Source organism: Scylla paramamosain, chromosome 2, assembly GCF_035594125.1.
Source record: "Scylla paramamosain isolate STU-SP2022 chromosome 2, ASM3559412v1, whole genome shotgun sequence".
In the NCBI taxonomy this organism is placed as follows: Eukaryota; Metazoa; Arthropoda; class Malacostraca; order Decapoda; family Portunidae; genus Scylla; species Scylla paramamosain.
The window spans coordinates 38,713,519-38,732,795 of record NC_087152.1 but is presented as its reverse complement, the minus strand read 5'-3'; the positions used below and the strand labels follow the sequence as shown (position 1 = coordinate 38,732,795).

Genomic DNA, 19,277 nt, shown 5'->3' with positions numbered 1-19,277 from the left:
AATATTTGTAATGATATGACGCGTGATATTAATTTTTGTACATGTATATCATAATTTGTAACATCAAAAACAATAGTTGATAAGTCTCTCTCTCTCTCTCTCTCTCTCTCTCTCTCTCTCTCTCTCTCTCTCTCTCTCTCTCTCTCTCTCTCCAGCTATTCAGATTAAGGTGGCCAGTCAAATGTTTAATAATTTCTGACAAAGGAAAATTATTCATCAAATTTTTTCACCATGAAAGTTAATATTTCATCTGGGCACTGGAATATGAATGAAAATACCTCGATATCTCAAGGCAATAATTCAAATTCGAATACCAATACCAATACAGCCTGCAATAGTGTGTGGATATATTCCAATACACACACTGGGTTTTATCTCGCCTGACATATAACAGCGGGTACAAACTGAAAACCTCATGTACACTGTATTTATAACTCCTTGCATATGACATCTGATATTCACTCGTGCGAGGATTCCCATTGACAGATTGCTAAGATATTGCAACAATCTAATGGATGATAGGAGACAAAGGCTGATCTCAAAAGGCTACAAATTATGCTGTGTCCAAATTTTATGTGCAGTTCTTTTATAATTAGTAGCATCTCACATTCGTCCGTTCTCAAGGCAATGTTTCCCATAATGAGTTTCCGCGACAGTCTGAGGCGTGTGTCCGAAACAGAGATGTCAGCACTGTCTAAATAGTTCATAATTCGTAGTATCTAGTGTTCATTCGGTGTCTTGCTAACGTTCTCATTGACAAATTGCTGTGGGCGCATAACGTGAGGGTCCAAGGTCATGGCGAAGAGTGAAGAAATAATATGATGTGTAAATCTTAACTCCATTCCTTCAAAATTCTCCATATTCGTTCGACCTCGTGTTGGCGTGACGGTCTGACGTGAGGGTCCACAATGGAGACGTCAAGAGTATCGAAGTGGTGTCATGTTTAAATCCTATGTCCACTTCCTCATATTTGTAAGACCTCGTGCTAACGTCTTTAGTGACAAGTTGCCGTGACGGTCTGACGTGAGGGTCGAAAGGGGAGAAGGCAAGAGTGAACAAATACTATAGTGTCTAAGTCTTATGTGCACCTCCTTCACAATTCCTCATATTCGTTCCATTTCGTGTTGACGTTTGCAGGAACAAGCTGCGTGACCGCGTGACGTGAGGGTCCGAAATGAAGATATCAAGTGCGTTCAAATAGCGTCGTGTCCAAATCTTATGCGCGCTTCATAAGTCGCTCTATGTCGTGCTAGCGTTCCCAGTGACAAGTTGGCGTGACGGTCTGACGTGACGGTCGATAATGGTGATGTCAGAGCAAACACGGAGCGTCTGCATCCCAAACCACATGCGATGCTTACATTCATCCCCGCTCCGCTACATGTGTTTGCTCTCCTACGTGGGAAGCGCTCGCCTCTTAAACCGGCAACACGCTTCATTTTTTAAGTCGCGGTTCAGCTTCTACAGGGAATGTGGATTTCGTAATGTCTGCTGCACACAATTTTGTCTCTTTCTGGTACTGCGAGTTCAGTTTCGAATTTATTTCCTTGCGGCACGTGCTACTTTGGTCGTTAGGTGGCCTTCCCTTCAGAGGGGGAGGCAACACTCAAGAATTATGGTTTATTTAATTTGAAACCTTTTACTTTTAGTGTTACTGTTGTTAGCTAATTGGACGCTCCACCTCTTGCGCCATTCCAACCCTTTTGTGTATATTTCACACTATCATGCCATCAAAATTTCCAGTTCCTGTTTTGTTTCTTTCCTTTCCGGTTTCCAGCGTGATACGTTTCTGTCCCTTACTTTTTATCATCTACCTTGCCGAAAGCTACATTAGATGTGTCAGTGACTCAGATTATTTTACGTTTTCACCAGACTATATCGCTTCTCTTGGTGTGCTACTTTGTTTACACGTATAAAAGGTTGTTGATGTTGTATCCCGATGAAGCACTCAGTAGAAATAACCTCGATCACATTAAGATACCAACAGCGCTCCTCATACAAGTGTTCCTTAAGTGTTCCCCAGTGATCTGCCAAAACAGCGACTGACACACAAACGCAGTCAATTTATCTTTTTTTAAATTTCTAATTACGCACTTCAAGTTTTCGTCGGCTGAAAGACTACGTGCAAATTACCGTCTTTCTATCCCTCAGTCAAGACATTTGCTAGTTTGATTATAATACGTTTTTCTTTCTTGTCTTTCACTATGCAATACTCCACTTCGACTAATTATTCTCATCTCAACAAAAAGTAAAGACAAGAGCTTAATAACTGACAATCTATTTCGTTAGCTTAAAGAAAAGTATCTCTCTGACTAGCTGCAAATTCATTGTAACTTCTTCTTTACGTACTGATCTTAAACACTGGCCAGGATGTGGTAAGAGGTGGTGGCGGCGGTGGCAAAGGGTTACGGCAAGGCAAAGGTCACAGGAGGCGGATACAGACTCAGTTAATACGGGGCAGTGAGGCAAGGCTGCATTCCTCAAGGGACAGATGTGTGGACTGGCTGAGCTGGGACTGTTTGCTTCCTGTGCTAAGTCTTCTTTCCTTTCTCTCTCTCTCTCTCTCTCTCTCTCTCTCTCTCTCTCTCTCTCTCTCTCTCTCTCTCTCTCTCTCTCTCTGCACAACTCTAATAATTTTCACTGCATCTGTATTAAAATCATTACATTTCTTACAGTGTATTCAAAAAGCGTTACTGTTAGCTTGATTCCATTTCCATTTTCTTTATTTTTATTCTTTCTTCTTTATATTGTTATGAAGGTACGTCAAGGTTAACACACCTCGGCGTTTTGTAACTGATAGACTTCGCGCATGATTTCAGACTGTAATAATACGTTTCCATTTGACTCTTTATAACAGCCAACATATTTTTTCTCTGTAAAGTTTCCAAACTGAGATAAAATACCAAAAAGTTCATCCAGGTAGGTTTCTACTCGACGTTTTATAATTCATCCATACCCACCTGTTTTCCCTCCATGTTTTCAAGCCGAAATAAAAGGTTACCGCACCCTAACACTCTCCACCCTTACTGCTCCTCCCTCAGGTCGACGGTGGCCGCGCTGCTGCTCAACAAACACCTGCACATCAACGGCATGACGCGCAACTCCGTCAAGATCACAGATGACGCCCCGAGCAGCGCAAACGCCGCCACTGGGGACGCCGCGAAGGACCCCAAGAAGGCCCAGGGACCGCCGGAGGGAGGCGTGGCGGGGAAGGGAGCGCACCACAACGGCATGCCAGCGTTCGAAGCCCCGTGCTCTGGAAGTTACGACGCCCACCTGCCGCCCCCAGCCAGCATGGTGTCCCGTGTTGATCTTCCCCAGAGCGACGAGGTCAACGCCCACGCCCTCGCCAGGAAACACACCTACTAGTAAGCGCGGGAAGGGCGTGAAGAGGCGGTTCCTGGGCGTGGGCGTGAGGAAGAGCTCAACAGGCGTGGGCCCGGATGGCATCGTGAATGTAGCAGCGCCAGAGGTGAAGAAGAAGCAGGCGTCGCTACACAAGATGAAGAGGGAGAGGAAGGTGAGTCCAGGAGTGGGTGTGGAGTGAGGGGCGTGTAACAGAGGGTGATGAAGGCATGAGGCGAGCAAAGGGCAGACTAAGCACACGACAAGACCGTGTACTGAGTAGGAAAGACTAACGTGGGTGGATGAAAGTGAATGACCGTCTGCTTGAAAAAAAAAAAAAACTTAAAGCTGCGCATGTGTTCTTGCGAGAGGAAGAGAGAAAAAGAGAGAGAGAGAAAGACAGACAAACAGACAGGCAGGCAGACAGGCAGGCAAGCGGGTGGGTGGGAGGAAAGGGAAGGGATGAAAGAGGTGTGAGACAAGAGGAAGAGCTAAATATGGAAATGGAAAGAAAAAAAAATGAAGGGAGGAAAGAGTAAAGCAAACCTTAATGGCCCAGCTTTCCTGATGCGACTCTTCAACTTGTAGGAGGAGGAGAGGTGTTGAAGGTACAAACTCATTAGCAAGCTAGGGAGCAAGCAGGAGCAGGAGGAGGAAAAGGAAGAGGAAGAGGAAGAGGAGGAGGAGGAGGAGGAGGAGGAGGAGGAAGAGGAGGAGGAGGAGGAGGAGGAGGAGGAGGAGGAGGAGGAGAAAGAGGAGGAGGAAGTGAAAGAGGAGGAGGAGTGGGTGAATACCGAAAAGGAGAAAGAGAAGAAAGAAAAGAGCAAGAGGTTGAGGAGTAAGAGTAGGGCGAAAGGAGAGAGAGAGAAAGAGAGAGAGAGAGAGAGAGAGAGAGAGAGAGAGAGAGAGAGAGAGAGAGAGAGAGAGAGAGAGAGAGAGAGAGAGAGAGAGAGAGAGAGAGAGAGAGAGAGAGAGAGAGAGAGAGAGAGAGAGGAGAGAGAGAGAGAGAGAGAGAGAGAGAGAGAGGAGAGAGAGAAACACAAGGGAAAGGAGGAGGAGGAGGAGGAGGAGGAGGAGGAGGAGGAAAAAGGAATAATATAAATGAGCCCCCAGAGATTTAAGAAGAGGTCAGCCCTTCCCTCCAATCCCTGAGACATCAGACCTCACTGGCACAGAAAGCTCCTTAGTCCCTCCAATAACAGAAGTCATCCCCCCCTCCACTTTCACTACAGAGCAACACACACAGCCCCCCGTAGACGAGTCCCCCTCAGTCCCTCCTCAGTCCCCCAGTCGAACGTAGAAAGTACAGGGTCACCCAAATGTCTGCACACAGGGAAAATTTGTGTGTTTTTTTTTTAGTAGTTTTCATTCAATAGCATCTACTTACGTGATCACTCCCCGCGTCCACTTCATATTTCCCAAGCCATTTTTTTCTTCCTTTGACACTCGTATTCAATCTAAAAAATATAATAAAAATAAAAAAAAATCAAATAAAAACTATTATTGATGTGTTCAGACTTTTGGGTCACACTGTACTTAAGTAGTTTTAGAGCGAGGAAATCAGTAAAGTGCTTCAGTAGAAAAGTAGCCAAATTAGTAATAAAGTAGTAGTTTTTACGAAAACATGGAATAAAAATATCTGGAAGCGTTTAGGAGAGAGAGAGAGAGAGAGAGAGAGAGAGAGAAGAGAGAGAGAGAGAGAGAGAGAGAGAGAGAGAGAGAGAGAGAGAGAGAGAGCGACTACACGTATAGTCTTTTTCCTTTATTTTATTTTATTTTTTATTTTTGCTTTTTTCTTTCCTCGATTTATGTGTTGTATTTTTACCTGCTTTCCTCTACGTATTTTGCACTGCCATAGCTACCATACCGTGAGATTTTAACCCTTTCCATACAGAGCTGCCTGTAAGTTTAATGTCAAAAAAACTCAATTGCTCTGTAAATTTAGAGTTCTTTTTATCTCTTTCTCTGTATCAGGCATTCGAGGAACTTTTTTTTGTTACTCCTACTTGTTTTGCACTTCTTCTCTTTTCTTTAATTGCGACAAAAGAGAAGACTTTAGCACGATCCGTCATTTACTTTTCAGCTTCGTGACATCCTCATCTCTATTCTTAAAAATCAGGGCTTTATTCTTTCCTTCTTTCATTTATTTTCTACTTTAAATCATCTTTTTTTTTCGTTCTTTCTCAGTCTCACTTATATTCGTTTCTTCTTTTTACTTCCTTGTACTCTCTCTCTCTCTCTCTCTCTCTCTCTCTCTCTCTCTCCTCTCTCTCTCTCCTCTCTCTCTCTCTCTCTCTCTCTCTCTCGATTAATTTCTTTTCCTTCCTTTTTTTTTACTTTTGTTTTCCGATCTATTTCTTTTCCTTTCCTCTCCTTCCATATCCACGTATTTGCTATTTTCGTGTCCTTGTCTTTCCTATCTCCAGTTACTATCTGATTCTTTCTTTCTTTCTTTCTTTCTTTCTTCCGCCACTTTTTTTCCACCTTTTTTTTTCTCCCGGTATTCCTGTCTTCCTCTATTCTACTTGACTCATCCTTTTTTCCTTCCTCTCCTTCCAAATCCACTTACTCCCCCTATTCGGTTCTTTATCTCTTCCTGTTTTTTAGTTTAATTCCCCATCTTCTTCTTTATTTCCTCTTATATTACTGTGCTTTCCTCAATTCTCTTATTTAACCCTTCCTCTTCTTCTTCCTCTTCTTCCATACCTATTTACTCCTCCAAGTTTTCCTTCTTATTCTTTCAGATTTCTTATTTCCATGCATTTTCCTCTACTGTTTTATCTGATTTCTCTCTTTTCTTCCTCTCCTTTGCCTTACTCCTCTGCCCTCTTTCTCTTCGTTTCTTTCTTCCCTTTCGTTTCTTTCTCACTCATTCGTACGTTTAACTTTTATGTATCCTCCTCTACTTCCTCACCTACCTCCTCCTCCTCCTTCTCTCCCTTATCTAAGAACTCCTCTACATAATAATCTTTTCTTCCTTTTTCTTGTTTCCTCCTGTGTCTTCTACTTTCTTACCTGCTTCCTCCCTTCCCCCTTTTTGCTCTCACACCTACTGACTCCCCCACTTCCAAACTCATCCATTTTTTTCTGTCTCTGTCTGACCCAATTAGTTAAAGGTTCATTAGCAAAGGGTCGAGAGTCTTCGGACACACTGGTTCGAAGCCTCGGACGAAGATTTGGTACATGAGAGGGTTGGATGGGCTTTTGGGGGGGGAATGGTGAGGGAGGGGAGGTTTTATGGGTAAGAAAGAGCAGGAGGAGCCTTAATGAGACAGGAGGTAGGAATAGCAGGGAGGGAGACATGGAGGAAGAAAGGGAAGAAGAGAAAAATGTGCAAGGAAGGAATTGGTGACAGGGAGGTCTTGGGGAAATTAGAAAAAAAAATGGAAAAAAATTGTTTGTCTTGGGAAGGAACAGGAAAATTGTTTGTGTACCTGTCTGATCTCTCTCTCTCTCTCTCTCTCTCTCTCTCTCTCTCTCTCTCTCTCTCTCTCTCTCTCTCTCTCTCTCTCTTGTTCTGTATATATCTAGTGATTTCTGAGCACGCAAATTTGCATTCCCCTTGCACTCTCGCTACCTCCACAATGCCGCTTGCCTGTTCCCTGCTGCCTCTTGCCCTTTCCTCTCCGCCCCTCCTGCCCCTACTCCTTGCTTTCTGCTCCTTCCTTCGCCCTCTCCTTCCTTCCTTCTCTTCCTCCCTCATTCCTTTCTTACTCTCTCTATCCTCTTTTCTTCCCTATATCTCCCTATATCTTTCATCCTCTCCTGTTTCCCTCATTACTATCTTCCCTCTCCTCCTTTTTTCTTTCTCATCATCGTGTTCCTTCCCTCTCTCCCTCATTCCTTTCTTCCTTACTTCCTTTTCTCACATCTTCTTTTCTTCCTTCCCTTCTTCTTTCCTTCTTCCTTATCTCCTTCTTTCATTTTTGTCTTTCCTCCCCTCCCTTATTCACCCGCACACTCACATCATCTCTCTTTCTCTCCTTCACTCGCTCACTCAGTCACTCACATGTCATTCACTTACTGACTGATTCAACTCAACTCACCCACTCAGTCAGTCAGTCACTCGCTTCCTGCCTTCTTTCTCTCTCAGTGCTTGTTTCTCTCTCACTCGAAGGATCCATTTGGGAATCTCTCAGTTGGAAAATAAATCGACCTTCTCCTTCAATTTGCGACGCTGTGGGAGGAAGGAGAAAGAAAGGGAAGAAGGAAGGAAGGTAGGAGGAAGGAAGAAGGATGAAGGAAACAAGTGAAGAGAAACCACAGCTAAATTAGAATCCTCCATTTCTATATTTTAGGAGAGAGAGAGAGAGAGAGAGAGAGAGAGAGAGAGAGAGAGAGAGAGAGAGAGAGAGAGAGAGAGAGAGAGAGAGAGAGAGAGAGAGAGAGAGAGAGAGAGAGAGAGAGAGAGAGAGAGAGACGTGAAGAAAACAGGGAGAAATTATATCTACATGGATAAATGAAATCTTTTCTTCAGTAATCTGGATAATGAGATGCAGAAATGAGAGAGAGAGAGAGAGAGAGAGAGAGAGAGGAGAGAGAGAGAGAGAGAGAGAGAGAGAGAGAGAGAGAGAGAGAGATACATCCACACTTCTTCCCTTTTTTTTTTTTTCTCTCTCTCTCTCTCTCTCTCTTTCTCTCTCTCTCTCTCTCTCTCTCTCTCTCTCTCTCTCTCTCTCTCTCTCTCTCTGATATCATTACACCCCAAGTAATAGAAGATGGCGAAGATAACCCATGACGAACCTCCTCCTCCTCTTCCTCCTCCATCTTCCTCCAGCTTCCCTTCTTCCCGTCTTCTCCTCACTCCTTCTGAGAATCCTGGCCATCACTCCTTCTTTTGACATCGTCGTCCCTCCTCTTTCATCTCGACACTTTCCTTCTTTCCTGTCTCTCCTCCCAACCGCTGACTCCGGTTTTTCGTTTTGTTCGTAAGTCTGTTTATCACCAAAATGAAGACGGCGATCATTTCATCTCCTTTATCTTTGTCAGTTTTCTTTTCTCTCGGTCTGCCTTTTCGTTTTTTTATATATATATTTTTTTTTGTATGTTTTTTTTTGTTTTTGTTTATTTGGTTTGTGTGTGTGTTAATGTATTAATGTGTGTTTAATATGTGTGTGTGTGTGTGTGTGTGTGTGTGTGTGTGTGTGTGTGTGTGTGTGTGTGTGTGTGTGTGTGTGTGTGTGTGTGTATCTTTCCTGTGTGTGTGTTTGTTCTTTATTCTGTCTGTCTGTCTCTCTCTCTCTCTCTCTCTCTCTCTCTCTCTCTCTCTCTCTCTCTCTCTCTCTCTTTCTCTCTCTCTCTCTCTCTCTGTCTATCTATCTATCTATCTATCTATTTATCTATCTATCTATTTAACTCCCTCAGCATTTTATTGAAAGACATTATCTACTAGCTTAAGTAAATTTTATGCATTTTTTATGAAGTAAACACACACACACACACACACACACACACACACACACACACACACACACACACACACACACACACACACACACACACACATTCCGATTATTATGCAGATATTAACTAACAGACTTAAATACATAAACCTGGCCAGTTACGTATACTGTCTAAATATTTCCGTATTGCCATGTAGAAGTCTGCTATACATATACCGAGAGGGTCTTGAGTCATGGGTCACGTGGGGATGCTTTAGGAGTGTCTGAGGATTACGTGGTCAGGAGATGAGGGGAGAAGGCAAGGCAATCAGGAGGGATGAAGGACAAGACAAGGCGAAGGGTTATGAGGAAAGGGAGGGAGGTGAGTAAAGTTTGGGAGAGTTTCAAGTGACTAAGATAATGTTGGAGGCATCTCAATTTTTTTTCCCATCCCAGTTGTGCCTAAATAATGTAAGGTCAGCAGAGAAGAAATTGAAAGCCAATAATAAAAAGGGTTTCATTCTTCTTATTTCCTCGTGTTCTTTACATACTTAATCTTCGACTAGTCTTTTCACATGACACAATAACAACATTAAAATAAGTTAAGAGCAAACAAGACAATAACAAAACACAATCATGAAGCAAACTCGTGTTCTCTTATTTTTAATTTGTTCTCTTCCTTTCTTTTTTTTTTTATAAATTTGCACACACATTCGCAAACACACACACACATTTCATCTTCCTCTCATTTCTTACACAACACTCGTAACACTACAATTAAAAATGTATACGTAACAGGTCAAGTGACAAGAAAACAAGACACGAGGATGAAACAAACTAAAATCTTTCCTCTTTCTCCATAAGTAAATTTTTCCACACACATTTTATCTCTCACCCGTTTCTCACATAACCCTTGTAATATTGAAAACAGTAAGAAGAATAAGAGCAAGAGGGAGCAGAGCGAAAGACAGCACTGTAGACAACACCGAAATAAACTGCTATATTTCCGTCTGCAATGCATTTTCCACTTCTACACACAAGGCATGACCTCATTATAAAACAATTCCACCTGAGCAGCCAAGAGCAAAGGAGGCCAGGCAGCATCCCTCCCCTACCCTCCTCCCACACACAAACGTGCCTGACAGCCCCATTAGAGGTCAGAAATAATGCACGGCGTTCAAAAGGCAGGGTGGGCGAGGGAAGCCATAACACGCCATTATGAATTCGGTTTTTCGTCTTCTCGGCTGATGACCAAGGTGAATTTCTTTAATGGGTTCGTTCCCAACTTTTTTTTTTTTAAATGTTACGTTTTTCTGTAGTTAACATTCAGAGCACTATGAAGACTTTGCACGGACACATAAAAAAGGAAAGAACGATGTTAATTTTGTCTTTTCCAGGCTACAAAACTATTTAAGTGACAACTGCAAATATAAACGTCTATAAAGTTATAGACGATTACATTCAAAACACTAAATAAAATTGTATCAACACAAAAAAAAAAAAAAATAAAGGACATGAGATTAATACCGTCTTTCCCAGGATATAGAGCCATCAGTGAGACCAATAAAAATGTACAAAAAAAAAAAAAATGTCGGTGATGGTTGGGGAGAAAAACCCAGCGCCGAAGAAGCCAGATGCAATATTGAATATGTGATATCAATATGCAGACCTGTTTACATTACCACAGCGCCCTCTCTAAGGAGTTAACCAAGACTCTCATTAACTAACTTTGAGACATGAGGGACGTGCTTTGAGTGGCAGGCAAGGTCGGAATATGAACCTTCGTAGGAAAAAAAAAAAACATTAAAAATATCTTACAACACCATAACAAAAAAGGTGTAGGCTAAGTGAAAGCGTGTGACACTAATTATGAACAAATATTGGGCTCATTATCCTGGGGAAAGAAGTTGGTGCATGAAAATTAGTGTACTTTATAGGATCAGGCCTTTTACTGTTATGGACGTCACTTGTTTGCATTCAGAGCACTGGAAAAGTTGGTTTGCACTGACATGAAGAAAAAAAAAAAAAAGGGGATTATATTTCTCTTTTCTAGGCTGTTTCAGTATTTAATAGTGCAAAAAATGAGTGTTCGAAATTTTCAAGGTGATTACGGCTAAAGTTCTCTGCCAGTGAAATACTTAACGATTATAAAACGGAAACTGAAACACATAGGAGGAAGTGTTTGAAAATTAGCAGCACTTTAGAAATCGATGACCATAAAACGGAGGTTATACAACAGAAAGAACCAATTTGAAATTTAAATACCTACAAAGTCCCATATGAATACTGCCGGAGCTCAACAGGTGTGCTCCACAGGTCCGGTATTCCGCCACGCTACATCACAGAAACAAAAATTCAGGCGAGTTAGTCGACCTGATAAGAATATTTATACATGATCCGATTAATCCGATAAAAAATGTATAATGCCTAAAGAGGAAAAGTTTTTTTTTCAAATGAAAGAGAAAAGATAGGAAAAGATTTTTTATTTAGCTGAAAGGGTTTTCTTGTATAAGCATTTTGTAAAGTCAATAATCCCTCTTTGTTATATAAAAGTTACTTTTTTCATACTTTGCTATTGAGTAATGTCGAGAGTAGAAGTTCTATATATCAATTTTAAGAATAAACAACGAAAGAGTAATGTCGAGAGTAGAATTTCTTTATATCAATTTCAAGAATAAACAACGAAGCTAACGTCCATTTTACCTGATTCCTGATGTGAGAGACACGAAGGTGAAGCAACACACCATAAAGCAAGCAACACACCATAAAGCAAGCATAAAGTATTCACCACATTTAAAACAAACATTACGCGAGTACGAAGTAAAGTTAGTACGAACCTAGACTCCACATATAAAATAAAGGCATTATAGTCAAGAATATCAGCCAGTACTGCCACTCAACACATTTTACTTCATATAATGTTTCCCCTTGCCGCCTTGTAGGTACTCCCAAAAATTTCCTTCATTACTAGAATTTGTAAAAGCACATCACATCTGAATTCTCATTTTTGCCTTATTTTCGAAGTCAACGCTTTTCGCCTCAGCTGAGCATCATAAGGATTAAAGCTCCAGGCAGATTAAGATCGAACAGTTTGCAACACTGCCAGCGAGGGTACAGCTAGTGTGTGTTCTAGGAAAAGACTACATCAGCATTCACGACTTGCTTGCCTACATAAAATCAACCAAATGATCTAATACCGGTGAGACTCAATGCAATGTTCAAAGAAAAAGCATTACTATTCATGAAGACAAATGGTGTGCACTTGCTCTCTCATCATGTTACTTGGCTAGTGATGCACAATAAAAATCTGGACGAGGTTATAATGGAAGTCAGTATTGTGTTAGCAGTGTACGTACCTCTAACAACAAATACACAAGAAATTGATGCTTGTGATACATAAACTGCATCCTCTCGTTTATGCTACATTGTTTGGATGACTTAGAAAATTCGGTTAGCGACTGATATTACTATGACCTGTGTTCCTCTCTCTCTCTCTCTCTCTCTCTCTCTCTCTCTCTCTCTCTCTCTCTCTCTCTCTCTCTCTCTCTCTCTCTCTCTCTCTCTCTCTCTCTCTCTCTCTCAAATTATCAAATACTTCTCTCTCTCTCAAATTATCAAATACTTATGTACAGTCAGAGACCACAGTAAAGAAAAAAAAATATACCGTGTTACTTAATCTGGTGGCTCACTTAACTCGCTATCCACAGACCTTGACATAGTGAGCCACTGTCAAGGTTACTTCACTAACTACCATAACAAGCGTCCCGCAGCCACTCCTCACCACTACACCTCACCGAAATGGATGCTAAGCACTCCCCTCAGTCCTTTTACCAGCACCTCCTCCTTTCTCGCACTTCTATTATTAAAACACAAACTGCCGCTGTGGAATACGGTATCAGACAGAAGAAAAGAGTCCACTGAATACACTGGAAGGAAACACGCACTCAAAAATTACAGTACACTGAACTTGGATGAAATCGGAAAGGGCGTAAAAGAAAGGCCACCACACGTGGAGTCCAAAAGAGGAAAGAAAAAGGCACATAAAAGACTCCTAAAACTGAAGAGAAAAGATTGTTTCCTCGACTGAGAAGAAGATTGGCGTTTTGAGTATGATCCCCAGTTTGTGCTGCACGACCAACAATAGACTGGCGGTCTCGTCTGCGCTCTTACCAGATTGTCTGCAGAGGAAAAAGTATGTGGCCGTGGGAAACGTGTGTATGAGATAGATAGATAGATAGATAGATAGAGAGAGAGAGAGAGAGAGAGAGAGAGAGAGAGAGAGAGAGAGAGAGAGAGAGAGAGAGAGAGAGAGAGAGAGAGAGAGAGAGAGAGAGAGAGAGAGAGAGAGAGAGAGAGAGAGAGAGAGAGAGAGAGAGAGAGAGAGAGAGAGAGAGAGAGAGAGAGAGAGAGAGAGAGAGAGAGAGAGAGAGAGAGAGAGAGAGAGAGAGAGAGAGAGAGAGAGAGAGAGAGAGAGAGAGAGAGAGAGAGGCAGATAGATAGATACAGGTAGACAGACACACACACTGACAAACAGACAAACAGACAGACAGACAGATAGATAGACAGACAGACAGACAGGCAGAGAACAGAAAGATAAAGACAGAGAGAAAGACAGACAGACAGACAGACACCGACAAACAGAGTACTAACACAGAAGACATACAAACACACAGCCAAGACAACGCGTAGAGAGAGTAGAACACAAAGAGGTGGAAACAAAGGCAGAAAGACAGACGGGCGAACAATATAAAGAGAAGCAAGGCGAAAAGGCATCACGACAATTTAAAGAGCCTAAAATAGAGCGAAAAACAAACTATGCAGACTGGAGAAGCTGGCAGAGCAATATGGAAGGCAGGATAAACACATTAGCACTTCAGCCCCTGGTTCTTTTCTGGCTCCCCTCCTGCGTCCTCAATACTATGCTGCAAAAATGGAGTTGATGAGAGAGAGAGAGAGAGAGAGAGAGAGAGAGAGAGAGAGAGAGAGAGAGAGAGAGAGAGAGAGAGAGAGAGAGAGAGAGAGAGAGAGAGAGAGAGAGAGAGAGAGAGAGAGAGAGAGAGAGAGAGAGAGAGAGAGAGAGAGAGAGAGAGAGATAAAAACTGGAAATAAGAAAGAAACGAAGAGGTATGGTGAAGAACAAGAACAGAAGAAGTGTAGAGAAAGCGATAATTAGAAATACAGAAATGAGGGAACAAAAAGGAAAAAATAAATTGTCTTTTTTTTATTTTTTTATCCGAGAGAGATTCTGGCCAAGGGGAACAAAACTAGTAAAAAAAAAAAAAGAAAAAAAGAGCATACTGAAGGTACCAGTTCCTTGAGAGGACAGGGAGAAAGCAAGTCTGAAATTACATTCTGATATCTTCGTCTTTACTATCCTGCGTTTTTTTAGGTTATAGTAAATAATGTACTCGCTTATTGCAATTAGAAGAGGCGAATATGTCTGCTGCTATTTCTTCATTTGTGTTCCTTTCTGTATGAGAGAGAGGGAGGGTTAAATAGTGTACTAACTTATTACAAACAGGAGAGGCCAACATGTCTGCTTCTATTTCTTCCTTTGTGTTCCTTTGTGAGAGAGCCAGGGCGGAGGAGAGGGCTGTGCAGGATAGGCAAGGTTATACACAGACACGCCCGTCATCTTGTTGAGCTCCACCAAGAGTGTTGTGTGAATTACCTTCTCTTTCTCGCTCCTCCTCCTCTAGTTAGGTACGAGAGGTCGGAACGTGACCCTTCATTCTCTCTCTCTCTCTCTCTCTCTCTCTCTCTCTCTCTCTCTCTCTCTCTCTGTTTACTTTTTTTCGTATTTTCTTTGTTTTTTTTATTAATTCTAGCTGGTGGTATTCTTTTTTGGTGTTTTTGTTCTTTTTTTTGTTCTTTCTACTACTGTTAATATTCTTTTTCGTGGATTTTTGGTCGTCTTGTTTTTTATTCTTCTTTACTGCTATTTATATTCTTTCTCGACATTTTTCATTGTCTCTTGTTTTTTTTCTTTTTCTATTCCTTTTGACTTGATATTTCTTTTTGTTGTCTTGTATTTTTCTCCTCTTTATTTTTACTATTATCAATTTTCTTTTGTAACACTCTTTTTATGGCATTTTCTTCCTTTAACTTCTATTATTATTATTATTATTATTATTATTATATTGCTATTTTTATTCCCTTGTTGTTTTATTCACTTTTATTGCTTTTTGGTATGCCTTCTTTTCCTTCCTTTTACTTTTTTCTCTTTACCTAAAAACTAAAAATAAGAAGAGAAGAAATAGATGCACGGGTGTCTTCTCTTTTCACCTGCGCTAAGGAATTTCGGTATTTTCTTGTTATCGTCCTCTTAATTAATTTTCCCACAACCGAGACAATCTAATTTTGCTCTTAGTACACTTATCGAAAACAACCTGGTAAGACGTAACATTTCTGCTGTTGTTCGCTCTTCTTTTCTGACTTTTTATTTTTTATCTTTTCTTCTCGTAATAGTAAATGAAATATGAATGATCGTGTTCGTAGACTTCTATACAAGTCAACGACATTAAATTATAATGAATCCTTTTGTTTTGTTTTTATCTTCTTTCTTTTCCCTTCTGTTGTTTGACGCGTTCGTCAGCTGCGTTACTTTGAAATCCCTTTTCATATTCTACTATTTCTTTTCATTTTTTCTTCTATTTATTTTTACACTGTTGATTTTTTTTTTTTCAGTCAAGTATCGAGTCCGTTATTTATTTGATTTTCTTGTCCATTTTACGTTCTTTTTAACTGCTCGGCTTTGAAACTTTTCATCCCATTTTCTTTTCCACTCATTAAGAAAACTCCATTCTTCTCACAAACTTCTTTCAAACAATCTAACATGTAATTTATTTCACTTTTTTTTCCCTCTCTTTCCTTTAACGGGTCATCCATTCATCCTTTCCTCTTGCGTGGTCTTGAAACTCCTCTTGTCCATTTCTCGATTTCTTTCTCTTTTCTTTGGACGTTTTTCTCACTCTCTTTCTTTAAACCGTCAAACATACAATCCAATCAACCTTTTCTTTCCCTCCTTTCCTTTCGTGTGTCATCCATTCATTCTTTTCTCTTGCGTGACCTTGAAAGTCCTCTCCATTCCACGATTTCTTTCTCTTTTCTTCAGATTTTCTTTCTCACAAACTTCCCTTAAACTATCGAACATACAATCCGTCCCACCTTTTCTTTCTCTCCCTTCCTTTCACGTGTCATCCATTCATTCTTTTCTCCTGCGTGGCCTTGAAACTCCTTTCCATTCAGTGATTTTTTACTCTTCTTTTTATTCGCACTCATGAGATCGTCTCGCTTCCCCCTCAGGCTGCCAAGACCCTGGGCATCATTGTGTCGGTGTTCCTGCTGTGCTGGCTGCCCTTCTTCACCTGGTACATCGTGTCCGCGCTGTGTGGCGACGCCTGTGCTGTTCCAGAGTGGCTCGTTACTGTTCTGTTCTGGATTGGTAAGTCGGTTGGTCTGTCATTCATTCAATTAGTCAGTCAGGTCATCCATTGCTTGTTAGTATGTTAATTAGTGGATGAGTGAATTAGTTAGTTGGTTATTTAATCAGTCAGTTAATCAGTCGGATAATCTCTCTCTCTCTCTCTCTCTCTCTCTCTCTCTCTATTTTAATTCTGCATAAATTTCTTTCACTGATTTCTGAATTTTGCCTTTAAAACTCAAAAATCATTATATATACCACATTCTCTCTCTCTCTCTCTCTCTCTCTCTCTCTCTCTCTCTCTCTCTCTCTCTCTCTCTCTCTCTCTCTCTCTCTCTCTCTCTCTCTCTCTCTCTCTCTCTCTCTCTCTCTCTCTCTCTCTCTCTCTCTCTCTCTCTCTCTCTCTCTCCCTTCATATGTTCTGTCCACCCCGTCCGTCTCTTTCTCGCTTCCTATTCGTCCTGGTGCCCTTCCTTTGCTTTGTCAAATCAATACGAATCCAGTCAAAGACACGCCACAAAAGAGTTGCCGAAAAAAAAAGAGAAGAGAATTTGTCCAATCCCATGTTCTTTATATTATGTCCCTCAGTGGTGTCGAGTCAAATCTATTGTAGCCAGTCTCTTTCCTCGCTATTGTGCCTGTTCTCTCCTCTCACTCACATGTCTTCCTATCGTCCTCTTCCAGGGTACTTCAACTCCACTCTCAACCCCATTATCTACGCCTACTTCAACCGGGACTTCAGGAAGGCGTTTCGCAAGACCCTCAGCCACTACGGCCTGGACTGCGCAGTGTGTCGTCGCTGCATGCCTCGCATTCGCTGCTGCGGGAAAGGTTGTGGCCGCAAGGGTCTGGCCAGGTGTGTGGGTCTGGGGGCGGGCCACGACACACCTTCCTCTGAAATCCAGCCTCGGTCAGCCCTTAGTTCCGAGTACTGCCATATCGAAATGACCACAATCGACAAAGTAGCCAAGCTGGGCGTCGACCACTAGTGTAGCTTCGGTGCGAGGAGCATTAAGGTCCTCTGGCTGAGTAGGGGAAATATTTTCTCCGCACGCGAGGGAAGGTGGACAGCGGCTTGGTACGGAAGGCGCCATCTGGACGAGTATTCACAGTGGCCAAAGGAAACCTATGTGACCTCATCATTCCGTACGCCCTTTTGGTTCACTGAAGGTTGCAGAGAGTGGCAGCCAGAATCAAAACACTAGATGTCTTAATGTGTAGTCAGACAGAGATGTTTTCTATTATCCTGATTTAAGAATAGGCTCTAGAAACAGGGAGACCTGTTACTGGTATGTGCATAGTTCACAAACTCTTAGGTATTATTAAGAGAAAGAATATATATATATTGTTTTCCCAAAGAGAATAAATAGATTGATATCGTGAGTCGATCTCGTAGTTCCGTGTCACATACGTAGCCGTGTTCCGTAGCGGAGGAGCAGCCTCTCTAGCGATGCCCGGGAGTTCCTCTTGGGGTTCCTTGGCGCCGCCCACGCTACCAAAGGAGACGAGGTGGTTGGCTGATGGCCGTAAGTAGATGGAAATATAGTGAGTAACCTACGCCCTGGGCCAATCATCATTAGCTTGGGCGGTGTAAGGATCTCCCAAGAGTGAGAAAAAATCTGTATAGATAACCTAGCTGTTATTAGATACCTAAGTGTTAGTTTCGCTGTGATCTTAACGTTATTGTGTCAGCATATTATGCATGTTACAATAACTACAACATGCCATATAGATCAATGTACATGCACAAAATTTATGTCGAAACAGTATTTTTAGCGACAATAAAATATATTCAGATTCGTAAAATATTTAACTCCATTTCCTTGACGACCATACATTTCTTGCCATAATTCACTGATTTTACAGCACAATGCACTGATCAATGAGCACTGAGGGCGGAGCTGCAGGTCTTCACTGTTTGTGTCTGAAGTATAAACTATGAGCCGCGAAACCATAAGCAGGTAAATTAGTAGTGGTAAACGATGACTGAGATTAGTCAAACGTTTTCCTTCCAGCACTGCAACATTCCTGCGTGAAGGCATTCACTGCTCGCCACGTGTAAACTGTGAATTCTCAAACTGGTAAACATGAAAACGGGCGGCACACATGTCTGGGTCCCGGAGCGGCGCCGCTCAAGGCCACGGGGCGAATGAAAGCAGCCAAATAACTAATTTCAAAACCAATTTCCACATGAAAGATTCACCAACTACATGACGCACGCTTACTGCAACTCATCAGATAACGTCCAGCACCACGGCCTCCTGAAATTAGTAATTTGATGCTTTCTTAATGAATACATTTTTTCTTGAGCGTAAAGGAATGGACACATGGACACGCGCCAGCTGTTAGATATGAAATACTTCACTATGCGCTCGAGATAATCAGACCAAAAGCCGCCCAGCTAAGGATAGCGGTTGAATATTCAAAGGAATAGCCATGCACATGACCTAGTTTCCTTTGCTTTGTGTGCCTTCGAGGTAATCTGACCAAAAACCATCCATTCAGAAGTCGTGATACAATGTTCAAAGGCATAGCAAAGCACGAGGCCTAATTCTCATTGCTTTGTGTTCTCAGTCACACGCATCTTTCTTCCCGGCATACTGACCCAGTGGCAGCTTTTTTGTCCGACGCCAGTAAACTGCACTGCTTTTTCTCTTATTTTTCATTCTGAATAGCATCACGTGAAGGCCACTTCCCTCACTGACCGCACAAAACACAAACTTATCTCCCTGTCATTTCCCAAACCGCAGCAAAGGTTAAATTATTCTTTTGAGTGCTGATGAAAATATGGAACTTATGTGAGCATCCATAGGCAATTATAACGAGCGAAAAAGGGGAACCACAGGCATGAAAATCCAACTATTTGATTTTCCTTTTCCAATAAGACATACCTTTCAAGATTAACCTTTAACTTCCGTTAGACAATTTTACTTAGCTTGTGGAAAATCTAACAGTTAAAAAGCAATGAAGAGACTATAATAATACTTCTGTCGATAAAAAATATATCATACAAATAACTTTCTCTCTCTCTCTCTCTCTGTCTCTCTGCCTCCCTTCGTCTCACTTCCTTTACTTCCACCAGCAAAACAAATCAATGCACGACGCAGGAACAACACAGGTAGACGAAGACA

General features: G+C 41.7%; 1 protein-coding gene across 1 annotated transcript in view; it reads left to right on the top strand.

Annotated features, from left to right (window-relative positions):
- Nucleotides 1-17,943, top strand: part of LOC135114744 (octopamine receptor beta-1R-like) — a 147,446-nt gene extending 129,503 nt beyond the window's left edge. Inside the window, 4 exon segments of the mRNA XM_064030740.1 lie at nucleotides 3,039-3,327; nucleotides 3,329-3,517; nucleotides 16,029-16,167; nucleotides 16,831-17,943. Of these exon segments, the coding sequence (XP_063886810.1) occupies nucleotides 3,039-3,327; nucleotides 3,329-3,517; nucleotides 16,029-16,167; nucleotides 16,831-17,135 (922 nt within the window). The 3' untranslated portion in view covers nucleotides 17,136-17,943.
- The last annotated feature ends 1,334 nt before the right edge of the window (nucleotides 17,944-19,277 follow it).